Below are 11,796 nucleotides of genomic sequence, written 5' to 3' on the forward strand. Positions count from 1 at the left end.
CCAAACAAAACAAAAAAAAAAAATAAGGAGGAAGAGAATGTTCCTGCGAAGCCGTTTTCATTCTCTCGTGCCGTGGGATGAAGGAGCGTGCAGGACGATGGTGTCTGTCCCCGGCGAAGGTGGCTGCTGCTGCCCAGCCCTGGCCGGCACGTGGTACAAAAAAGGGTGGTTTGGCGCTTTGAGATGTGTTTCTGGTCCTTCTGGTTGGATATTCCCAGCAAGGACATCCTGGTGGGAACAGCACCCCTTGATTGTGTAGAAATCCCTTTTGTTGAGGGGAAATCTCGTTCGGTTCTGATGTTGTTTTTGACTACCCCGTCCCCTGTTTTGTGTTCCGGAAGGCAGTTGTAGCTCCCTCTCCTTTCCAGCCCCTCACGGAGAGGGTTCCCTGTTTGGAAAGCTTGTGGCAGGAGCCAGAGGCTCACACATGCTCTGGGAACGCCGATGTCCCTCCTCAGCTGGGCCTTATTTCGTACATACTGTTGGCTTTTCTTTGTTTGCTTCGTGGGTGAAGCCCAGGTCTGTGGGATGGAGGCCTGGTATGGAAAAGAACTTTTCCAGGATACTCGGGTTTGGGGTTGTTTTCTTTTGTTCTTTCTTTGTCTGGCCCAGCGAGTGGCTGAACCAGGGACGGGGGAGTGAAGCAGGGCAGGGTTGCTCTGGGTTTGTTGGACAGTGCATGGTGCAGGGGGTATTTGGGGTGAGTTCCCCCGTCCTTCCAGTATCCCTGCAGCATTTGGTATGGTTTGGGAAGTAGCTCACGGATCTGTTCATTCCCTTTGGAATCCAAGCCTGCGTGCAGGTGGGCTTGTGTGCGTGCTGGGAATCAGCCTGAGGAGGGGCTGGTTCCTGTTTGCTGGCAGGAGAGGGCGTGGGGAGAGCTGCTGTGCTCCTGGAGGGCTGTGGCAGGGGTCCTGGGTGGAATTTCCGTAGGAAACCTGCTCTGGTGCTGAGTGCTGTCCCGTGCCCTGCCAGAAGTGTTGGATTATCCTTTCCTGTGCTCGTCGTGTTGGCCTTGGTGCAGTGCCTGGAGCAGGGGCGAGCTGAGGAACCACCAGCTGGCTTTGGGGATCAGCTTGGGCCCCACCGAGCTGGCTCTGTGTGCCCTGGAGGGCTTTGTGCCCCGCAGCCGAGCCACGGAGCGCTGCCGCAGCAGGAGGTGCTGGAAGGCCGAGCTGCTCCTTGGGAGGAGCTGGGAGTGTGGCAGTGCTGGGAGCTCTGCTGCTCCTCTCACACCTTTCCCCCCCCGGGCTCCTGCAGGCACCTGCGCCTCACACAGCCCCTGCTCTGGCACCTGGGAGAGCTCCAGGCGCTGCCTTGTCGAGGGCAGCCGGATCCCTTTGGAGGCTGAAGCACAGGGACCAGTCCAGTGTGGCTCCAATCCCCTTCACCAGCCCCACGGGCCCGCTGGTGCCCCGAGCTGGGGCTTTAGTCGGGCACTTGTCTTTCCCTTTCCTCTGTTAGGACAAAGGCCAGGGCTCTCAAACGAGGAGGGAAAAGAAGCATGACTGAGTCTGGCCTGGCAGCGTGGAGCGCCGGGGAGGGCCCAGGAGGCTGCTGAGCACGGGGCTCACCCCGAGGTCTCCCCCCTGCACGTTGCCATATCTACCTCAGCAGGACCAGGGCTCTGCCCTGGCTGGCTGCAGCCCTGGTTCCCCTCTGCTGCTCTCGGTAGTGCTGGGGTGGGGGCTCAGCCCTCGATCCTGGGGGCAGGGTGGGCTGTGCCCCACGGTGCAGCCCCAGCTGCGGTGGCATGGACCAGCCTGTGGTTCTGACTGGGACAGGACAGCAGCGTGGTGGTCTTTCACAACACAAACACAACGATTCCCTCTGCCTCTCTTGTTTTTTTCGGCTGGTGCCTCGGATCTTCTTCCGGGAGCAGCAGCGGGTTGAAAAGGTTGTTGCTGTAGTCAGTGTTAGCTTTAGTCCCCTTATTTTCACTCTCTTTGCTCGAGACACTCAGTAGGAGACTTGCTGTTTCAATTTGTGCTTTCTGCAGGTTTTTCCTGCCCTTTCTGGGTTTGGCTGTTGAACTGTAGCTTGTACACACGGAGCAGGGCAGGAATAGTCCAGGGGTGAAGCTGCCCTGCCTGGAGGGCACAGAAGCAGGTGATGGTGTTTTTGCAGGGATGGGGCTCTGGGAAGCACTGAGGCCCTGCGTGGTGCCAGCCTTGAACTGGTTCCCCACGTTGAAGCAAAAAATGAACAGTGTTGCACACCAGCAGGGTTCACGCCCTGGTGTAGGGAACGGGTGTTCAGGGCACAGCAGGCAGCGCGGCGCTGTGCTCACCGTCTGGGAGATCGGGGTATTTGGCTGTACCTCCCCTCACAGGCAGCTGTTTCTTGAGGAAGCACCGGCTTCACACCCTGGAATGTGAGGTGTCAGCACTTCTGGAGCACTTGGAGACCCAGAAAGGGGTCTGGGCCTCCTCCTCCCCGTCCCCCATGGTGCCAGAGTTAATTCCAAGCGTGGAGCACTGCTGTAGCTGTTTTTGGGATAGCTCCTACGCCCACCTGCCCCAGGACCACAGGAAGGGCCCCCGGGTGCTGCTGTGGGCCCGCACAGGTGGCGAGCGCTGCTGTGGCACTGCTTGGTAACCCCGTTTGTGACCTGATGTTTGTAACGACCAATTCCTGCCACTGCGGGGGAGGATGCCCTGAAATAAAGTGCAACTCTTCATGTGTGCTCTTGTGTGCAGTTTTTATTTGTCTGCTCTCCTCCTAGAACCTTCCTGCTGCCGGGGCACACACAGGGCCACTCCCCCTCAGTGATTCCAGGGGATTTTTCACCATCTCCCTCTCACTTTACAGCAAAGGCAAAGCTGGGACAACACAACCCTACGCCTGCCTACAAGGGAAGTATCAAACAATAAGAAACACTTTATTTTAACTTTACAACATATAAATAGACAAATCTGTGCTTTCCAATGGAGCTTTCCTTCCCCCTCCCATCCCCAGGGTCCTTGTGGCAGTGCCCCAGCTCCTGTGGACTCGGGGAGGAGAGCGGGGCCGAGCTGCAGAGGCCAGCCGGATCCACCCCGAAGGATCGATCCTGACAGATCCCTCCCGAAGGATCCATCCCGAAGGATCCCGGCCGTCATCTGCTCAGGTCCCGGCTGGCGCCGCGCCCGCACAGCATCCGCTCCTCTGCCGAGAGCCCGGCAAAGAAGGGGTGCAGGAGGGCTTCCGAGAACGTGATCCGCTGCGAGGGGTCGAACTCCAGCATCCTCCTCATCAGGTCAAAGAGCTGCGCGTGCTCCAGCGAGTCGTGCAGCATGTACGTCTGGAAGGGACACGGGGCCTCAGCTGGGGCCAGGGCTGCCTCCCATCCCAAATACAGCACACCCCCCTTTCCCTAATCTCCATCCTGCTTTAGCCAGACGGGGATCACCGCAGCTGAGAGCTTGGGGCTCCCTACCAACCAGTTAGCACGGAAATTCCCATCCCTCAGCCCCACAGCCCGATCCAAGAAGGGGGCAGCACCTACCCGCAGGGGCTTGCAGTTCTCCTGGACGTATCGCCCGTCGGACGTGTTCTCATCCCACACCAGGTTGCCATTGTGGAAGTATTTTTGCTTCCTGCACAGGGAAGGTGGGGATCAGGTAGGATCTCTCCCTCCCTTGCAGGTGAGGGCAGAGGATTGGTGTTCTGAGCCGCAGCCAGGGGCCTAGGCTGAGCTCAGGACCAGGCTCTTACCGAGTTTTGTGGACCATGTGAGATGGAAGCGGCCCCAGGATTTTTTCCATCATGACAAGATGCTCACGGTTCTCATGGGTCTGCAGAGGAACAGAGCAGTGCTGGGTTAGTCAGAGCTTGGGGAGCTGGTGCCAAAAGGTTTGGCACCCCTGCAGGGACAGGGGAGAAAGCATTCCACTCCTCATCTCTTTCTTCAGAGAGTAGAAATAACCTGAACCTAGAAGTCAGCTGAAGCCTATCCTTCCAGCAAGGCACTCCTCAAACCAGCCTTTTTCCAGGGCTCATTTTCACACTCAGCTTCTGATTTTTAGTGCCTCATGTGTGTTTCCCTCCCCCTCACCTCATTCTGAGCCCTTTTGGACATTAAGGTTCTCAGGGAACAAGAATCCTACCTGGAAGAGCGTGAAGCCACGGTAATACTCGAACAGAATGCAGCCAGTGCTCCAGACATCACATGGCTGTGCCCAGCCCAGCTCTGCAAAGAAAATCAAATTAACTCTGTGTCCCAACAAACCCCACCACGTCTCTCCTTGTCGAAACCACAGGGATTCCACTCAGAGCTAGAAATTCTCCCTCCAAGAGCTGGAGCGCTCCCAGGCTGGTTGTCCTCCAGCCAGCATCATCCTGGGCCAGCTGCTCCCCTGTGCCCTACCCTGAGACTCCCCAAAACATGCAGTTCTCACCCAGAATCACTTCTGGGGGACGGTAGTGCCGGGTGGCCACGATGGTGGTGTGGTGCTCGTGGTCGAAGGTGGCGCTGCCGAAGTCAGCCACGCGGATGCTCGTGTTCCGGATGGATTTCTCCTCGCAGCTCTGCAGGCAAAGCACAGGGCAGGGGCAGGTGTGAGAGGAGCCCCAGTGCTGCCGTGGCTGCAGCTCCTCACAGGGACCACACTGTGGAGTACTGAGCTCTCGACACCCCAGAGCAGCGTGCTGGAAAAGCCCCAAACACTGCAGGCAGCCTTAAGGCTCTTAGGAGGCCTGGCAGGAGGAAGAGGCCTGAGTTCCAGTTTGTCCCGCTACCCAGAGCGGGGAAGATGCAATTCCTGCAGGGAGGGGAAGGCAGGCCATTCCTGACGCAGCTGCTGCTCCCTGGGACAAACCCACCTTGTTCTCGTTGTACAGGGTGTCAAAATCCGAGTTGACAAACAGGATGTTCTCTGGCTTGAGGTCGGTGTGAGTCAGCTGGTTGTCGTGTAGAACTGCACAGAGGGAAGAGGACAGAGAAATAAACCTCTCCAAGAACCAGAGAGAAGCACCCCACAGCTTTGCCCAGCGCAGTGCCAAGGCAGCTCCTCCCCAGCTCCCTGGAAGCCCGTTCTGGGTCACTCACATCTCAGGGCGTGGCAGAGCTGGTAGGCCATGTGCCGGATCTGCGGGAGGGGGTACGGCTGGAAGTTGTTCTCCTTCAGGAACTCGAACGTGTTCTTGCCCAGAAGCTCGAAGGCAATGCACATGTGGCCGTGGAAGTTGAACCAGTCCGACATCAGGACGCACAGGCTGGGCAGGGAGAGAGGCAGGGGTAAACCACCCTCCAGGGATCCCAGGACAGCCACTGGCCCTGCTCCTGGCCAGTTCAGGAGTGGCTGGTGAGCAGAGCTCTGAGCCAGCTGACTCAGGAACACGGGGAGACACTTCCTGCTTTGCTCAGCCACCTTCAGAGAGAGCCCCCCAGTTCCTCAGGGACAAGGCAGCAGAGCAATGGGACCACTTGCCCTCAGCACAGGAGGCACATCCTCAGCCCTGTGTTGCTTTGTGGTACTGGGAACTTACAACTTGTTCTCCTTGTCCTTCTCTTTGATTTTTTTCAGGACGTTGATTTCCAGCCTGGCAGCCTCTCGGTATTTCCCAACGTTCTTGATGATTTTCAGTGCCACCTGTGATTTGCCTCTGTAAGGGAGGAGACACAAGGACAGAGTCAGACACAAAACCCGTGCTCAGCCCACAAGGAGAGGCACATCCCATTACTCCAGGCACGTTGTTCTCATGCATCCTTTGCCCTAATGAAGCTCTGCTGGCCATTGATGCTGCTCGGGCGGTGGCTAATGGGAAGTGGAGGGTTACTGCTGGCTAACACTCCCACTCCTGCCACAGCAGTCCCTCAGCCCAGCTCTCTGTGACTCCAGCAGCCACCTGCCCTCTCCAACCGTGCCAGCGATTCCCAAGGAGGCAGGAGAGCCCCGCGGCTCCTGCAGCAAACTGACCCCAGGGCTCGGAGCCAGACGAGAGGTCAGGAGGGCACCGGGATCAAATGGAACCACGGGGGAGGTCACAGGAGAGAATGGAGGAGTGCCCTGGCAGATTAGGAGGTCACAGGGCCCACCCCTCAGCGGCAGCTCACTGCAGCACAACCTTCCACGGCTGGGGCAGGGAGGCTCAGGCTGGAGATCAGGGAAAAGCTCTTCTCCAGAGGGCGCTGGGCACTGCCCAGGCTCCCCAGGGAATGGGCACGGCCCCGAGGCTGCCAGAGCTCCAGGAGCGTTTGGACAGCGCTGCCAGGGGTGCCCAGGGTGGGGCTGTTGGGGTGTCACACAGGGCCAGCAGCTGGACTTGGATGATTCGTGTGGGTCCCTCCCAACTTGGGATATTCCATGATTCTACTCTCCGAGCACCTGCTTCCCTTAACACATCAGCCTGTAAATTTTGGAGGGGGCTGAGGTTTGGCCCCCTCCCCTTGCTCTGAGGAATGCAGTGACACGTGGAAGGTGACAAGTTTGGTCCCGTGGAGCCCAGGTGGAACTGGGCTCGTGAGCAGCTGGGCTTGATGCTCGAGGGCCAAGAGGTGCGGGAAAGGTGCCCACCTGGCATGGTCCACACACTCCACCACTTTTCCAAAAGTGCCTTCGCCAAGGCTGCCGACGATTTCATCTAGGAGAGAAAACAGCAGCGGGTGTGAACCCGGGGGGCTCGGCCAGAGCTGGGCTCCTGCAACTCCACAGCAATAAAACATCAAAGCAAACAAAAGAATTGTCTCTCACTGCTACACTCTTTAAAACTCAAGTGTCTAAGCTCTGCCTCAGGCAAGTTACTGGTCAGTAAATAAAACACTAGAGACCCCTCCAGTACAGGACGAGAGATCTGGGCTAACCCGGGGGTAAAAGTAGAGGTAAAGTTTTACGAAAGGTGGCTGTACATCGCTCTTGAAGCCAATCGCCGATCCTGCACACCAGGTGACCTTCCTTGTCATCTTCCACGCTCCTGCTGCGCTTACTGCTCTGTTGGCTTCTCTGCACACACCGCCCCCCGGGACGGCAATCAGAGCGGTCATTCAAAGGTGGAGGACGACGGGGCGCCGGTGGGTGGATTTTCCAGATCCCAGCATTTCATAAGGCACACAGCATATATAACGATAGGGATATTGCAAGGGACACGTCAAGACACAAACTAACTTCAAAACAGAAAAGTCATCAACAGCTACAGGTATGGCAAGAAAACTTCTCTCATTAGCTACGGCCTCTGGCGCCGCTGCCGCCGCTCGGGCAGGAAGGGCCCCCCTCTTCCAGGATGGCAAGAGACAGCGGGAAGGTGGCTCGGCGTGGCACCGCCGGTCCCCACAGAGGTGCTGCCAGAGGCACGGAACAAGGAGGCCTTGGCCAGCTGAAGGTCACTTCTCCGCTGGCAAGCGTGGCGAGCGCTCGCTTTGGACAGGCTGCCCAGTAGAAGCCACAGTAGCAGTTTTCCCTCTGCGCATCCTGCTCTTTGCGCCTCGGCAAAAGCGGCTCCAGCTCCCCAGAGCTGTGTCCTGCCCTGGCTGTGACCCAGCCCTTCCCCTCCTGACAGAAGCAGCTGCCACGCTGATCCTAAATCCACGTGCCCGGCTGGCTGCTCACAGACCCGCTGGGGCACATCGGCCTTGGGGGCCTTGTTAAGGTTCCCCAGGGAACGCTTCAAGCAAGGTCTGAGGTGGCGTTCACCCCCTGCTACTGGCAAGCTTCTACTGGAAAACCAGCCCAACATTCCTGCAAGGAGCCGGGGTCCACAAAGCCAGCTGCCCTAATTCCTCACCTGGTTCTAGTCTGCTTTAAAAATAGTTACAATCCCTGCAGCTGAAGGAATTCATGGAAACCTTGACATTTCCATGCCTGAGCTTCTAGCAGGCTTCTCTTCTGTGCCCCTCTTCCCCCCCAGCTGGTCCAAAATAATGAGCTAAGATCACAACTCCCCAAAAAGTCAGCTGCTACAGAGGAGGAGGTGGAAGGAGAGCTGGGATAGCTGTGAGGTGTCAGAGGACTGAGCTCCTGGCAGCCCAGACCCGCTCAGCGTCCCCACCGCACACCCCCCGCGCCGCAGCGCTTCCGTCACAGCCCTGGCTCCCTCAACACCGGAATTCCAAAGTCAGCTGGAAAGGAACCAGGAGGAGGAGCTCAGGGGTTCCCAGCCGTGCAGGTTATCCAGCTGCCGGGATCAGAGCCGCTCCTTCAGTTGTGGTAACATTTCAGGTGGGAGGGGAGTGTTCCTCACAGGAGGGAAGTGCTGAAGTGCTGTCTGACACCTCACACCACTTCCAGGGTATTCCTGGGACCAGCCCCCCCACCCAGCTCCAAATATTCCCGGTTAATCCTTGGAAGGAATGCTGCGTCGTAACAACACGCTTGTGAAGTTTGCAAGAAGCTGAAATGCAAGCGGGGAACAGGGAGAGAGGACACACGTGTGCCCTTGGAAGGTGGGACTCTCTCTGACAACTAAAACAACTCCGGAGCCCCGGGCTGATGGATCCCACCTGGAAGGGGATCCAGGCACGAAGCCAAACCGAGGAATGCTGCACACCAAACCCCCCCAGAAGCAGCAGCAGCCGTAGGCAGAAGCAAATCCCTGGCTGTGGATAAAGGCAAGCTGTACGGATCCCTGGGAGCAGGGCTGGCCCTCGGCCAGGGCTCTCCCTTGTCAGCCGTCATGTGAGTGCCACTGGAAGCTCTCCCTGATCCCTTCCCCGGCCCTAAAGAACATGGCTTAGTTCCCTCACGCATTAAGGCTACAGGGGCTGGCCCAGTAAAACCCAACGGCTACGAACGCTCCCCGCTGACCACGACACAGATTCAGGACTTTACATTCCACAAACACAGAAACGGGGTTCGAGGTACTCACCCAGAGCGCTCGGAGCTGGAAGGAGGCAAGAACAGTTAAACCCTGAGCTCGCTGTGGATGCTACTCACCGAGGAGGCACTGCTACAAGACCTGCTCCTGCGTCTCCGGCAGTGGTGCTGGTATCTCTTGGGCCGGTGCTGCTCCCTGCCCCTGGAGCGCCGCCAGTTCCGCGGGCGTGCCGGGTAATATTCCTCCCCGAAGGACGGGCTGCGCTCCTCGAACCTGTAGGCATCGCTGTCCCGCCGGCATCTGCGGTGGTAAGGCATCCTCTCATGGCTGCAGCACACAGAACAGCGCCCTTAGCAGCCCGGCAGCGCCGCTGAACCCCACCGTGCTCAGCTCAAAGGGACTCGGGAACCACCAAGGCCCAACTCCCGCGTGGGGCACCCCAACGATCCCACTCTGCGCCTGGGAGCCTGTTCAGTGCCTGATTCACCCTCTGGAGAAAAGCACCTTTTCCTAAGATCCGACCGAAACCTCCCTGATGCAGCTCCCTGCTGTTCCCTCGTGTCCCGTCGCTGATCACCACAGAGAAACCCTCCTGCTCCCACCCGCTGTGGCAGGAGCTTCAAACCTTTCTGCACCTCAAACTCTGACCACGAAGGAGAAGTTTTTGAGAGGAAATAGTGTGGCACTCCCACATTCTAAGGAGCTGAGGGATAAACACCCTCTGAGAGCTCCCGCTGGGCTGTGTGCCTCGTTGTGCACTGCCATCCCTGGCAGTGCCCAAGGCCAGGTTGGACGGGGCTTGGAACAACCTGGGACAATGGAAGATGTCCCTGCCCACAGCAGGGGGTGGCACTGGGAGAGCTTTAAGGTCCTTTCCACCCCCTCAACGCTCTATGATTCCACGTCACCTGAGCCAATGGTGCCACCACACACAGGTGTTTGTCATCGTCCCTCCCCCTCGGGAAGGTGTCTCATTAGTTCTTAAACAAACGAGAAGCAGCAGCAGGGCTCTGGTTGTCACCCCAGGGGACACTGGAGGTCCCAAAGCCCCACGCCCTTGGTATGCACACACACAGCAGCTCCACGGATCCTCAGCAAGAGCCAGAAGGAAAACCTGTAACCGAGCTCCTACCCCTCGAGCAACAACCTCCCAGGACATCAGGAAAACTTTAGGCCAAACTCTGCACCAGGAAGGGCCAGGAGACCTAAGACCAAGCTCAGCTGTGTTGCTATTTACACACAGGTGTCACACACAAGGTTTTGGGTACGGTGTGGGCACATCAATGATGAGAGCAGCTCTCCCTGCCCCAAAACACCAACCAGATTTCCTGGGAGTCTTGCTTCACACCCTGCTGAGAAAGGAGCTGTGTTTTAGGTAGCAGATGTTGCAATAAAAGCAGCGCTCCAGGCCAGGTTGATGCTGTCACCCAGCCAAGACCTTCAGCCTGGAAAGGGGAATTGCTGCTGTTTGCACCCCTCCTCAGCCCTGTCAACAACAGCTCCACTGCTGGCAGCTCAATGGGGCGCCCGGGGGGCTCATCCCAGAGTGGGTCAGAATTCCAGACCGTGCCAGGGCAGCTGTGGCTCTTGGTCGCTGCTGAAGTACCCAAAACACAACCCCACGGCTCTGTCCAGCATCGATCCAGACACGCCTCGGTGCAGCTCTGCTGGGTGCTTTGGACGGACACAGGAAGCAGAAATAATGAGCTGAAGGACTCAAGTGCTCAGGTCTCCTCAAAGAGGCTGAGACTAAAGGGACAAGACTGTTTTCACCCAACAAAAGCCTGGTTTTGCCCAAATCTGTCCCAAACTACCCATCAGATGAAAAAAAAATGGAAAAGCCTGTTGCGTGCGCCAGCTCTATTTCACAATCCACCTCCTTCAAGTAAACAAAAGCCAGGCTGGGGAGAGAAATTAATCCGGAGAGCATTTCAGGAATTTAAAGATGAGCTCAGCTCCTGCCTGGCTGCACCTGCCCAGTCCAACCAGTGGAACCACACCAGCGCCAGCACCACCACCAGCCCACTGCGGCCACACGGCTCCGGCCTCTGTTCCAGAACCCTCCTCTTATCAGAGGCCTTATCCCGCTTCCAGCACCTAATTGTCCCTGTGGAAACGCTGAACAAAGAGAGGATCAAAGGTAAAATCCTGAACCGAAGCAGGAAAGATCAGTCAGTGGTCGGATCGTTTAGCTGGGGTCCCTTCTGAGGTGAGGAAGCAGTGCTGTTGCTTTAAATCTGATTTTAATCCTGTCAGAGAGAAGCGGGTTGTCAGGAAAGACTTTAATGCCTCCACAGCATGGAAACGTGATTCCAGGGCAGGCTGCTCCCTCGTTAATATGAAAGCCGTGCCTTTGGGAAGAACTTTAGCGTGGCAGGGAACACACACACACACACACACAAGTAAGCCCTTCGCTTCCATCCCCGGGATTTACAGCTTTTCCGCTGATCTGCGCCAGCTGGGGAAGGCCCGCGGGCTCGGCCCGGGGGTTCAGGGGCTGATCACCCTGCCCGCAGCGCTCCCACCTCCTGGATCGCGATCGCCGGGAGAGGTCCCTGCGGGGCGGGTACCGCAGCCTGCCCTCGTACTCCCTGCTCCGCGACCGCCGCCGCTTCCACCGGTGCCCCAGCTCGCCGTCCTGCTCCGGCGACCGGAACCTCCTGCAGTGATGCATCTGCGGGCACGAAGAGCACCCGGGCGCTCAGAGCGGAGCCCCCGGAGCGCGGGGCCCCCGCCGCGGCCAGGCCGGCCCGCGGCTCCCGGGGCTTGCGGGGCCGCTGCCCGCGGGCCGGGCCGTTCGGCGCCCGCCGCCCCTCGCGTCCCCGCCCCGCTCCCTCGGCTGTCACCGCCCCGCTCCCTCGGCTGTCCCGTCCCCGCCCCGCTCCCTCGGCTGTCCCCGCCGCTCTCACCGCCGCCCCTGCGGCCGCGCTCGGCGGGTGCGGCCCGGCCCGGCCTGGCCCGGCCCCTGCGGCCCCGCAGCGCCGCCGCTTCCGCTTCCCGCACGGGGTTAAACCCGCCCCGGAGGGACGGGCCGGGGTTAAACCCGCCCCGACGGCACGGGCCGGG

The 11,796-nt window shown here is 58.7% G+C and overlaps 1 protein-coding gene across 3 annotated transcripts; it reads right to left on the reverse strand.

Annotated features, from left to right (window-relative positions):
- Window positions 1-2,687: 2,687 nt before the first annotated feature.
- Window positions 2,688-11,696, reverse strand: CLK3 (CDC like kinase 3). 3 transcript variants are annotated; one of them, XM_032122455.1, is made up of 13 exons: window positions 11,640-11,696; window positions 11,256-11,404; window positions 8,850-9,030; window positions 6,830-6,923; window positions 6,498-6,564; window positions 5,470-5,586; window positions 5,030-5,196; window positions 4,804-4,898; window positions 4,380-4,509; window positions 4,089-4,171; window positions 3,697-3,776; window positions 3,488-3,578; window positions 2,688-3,283 (listed from the first exon to the last, which is right to left on the reverse strand). In XM_032122455.1, exons 2-13 carry the CDS (start codon window positions 11,402-11,404, stop codon window positions 3,098-3,100), a joined length of 1,440 nt encoding a protein of 479 aa, XP_031978346.1. In that variant the 5' UTR covers window positions 11,640-11,696; the 3' UTR covers window positions 2,688-3,097. The 3 variants fall into 3 exon arrangements, with proteins under 3 accessions (XP_031978346.1, XP_031978345.1, XP_031978347.1); XM_032122454.1 differs by having other exon boundaries at window positions 8,850-9,057; XM_032122456.1 differs by lacking the exons at window positions 6,830-6,923; window positions 11,256-11,404; window positions 11,640-11,696 and having other exon boundaries at window positions 2,850-3,283; window positions 8,850-8,934.
- Window positions 11,697-11,796: the final 100 nt, after the last annotated feature.

This window comes from Corvus moneduloides, chromosome 13, assembly GCF_009650955.1.
Source record: "Corvus moneduloides isolate bCorMon1 chromosome 13, bCorMon1.pri, whole genome shotgun sequence".
NCBI lineage: Eukaryota > Metazoa > Chordata > Aves > Passeriformes > Corvidae > Corvus > Corvus moneduloides.

Bases quoted from the DNA above. Each gene is read 5' to 3' on its own strand.
- CLK3 (XM_032122454.1), bottom strand. From the start codon at position 11,404: ATGCATCACTGCAGGAGGTTCCGGTCGCCGGAGCAGGACGGCGAGCTG. The intron at 5,587-6,497 runs GTGGGCACCTTT...CCTCCCTTACAG, and splicing joins GAGTGTGTGGACCATGCCAG to AGGCAAATCACAGGTGGCAC. The intron at 3,579-3,696 runs GTAAGAGCCTGG...TTCCCTGTGCAG, and splicing joins CACATGGTCCACAAAACTCG to GAAGCAAAAATACTTCCACA.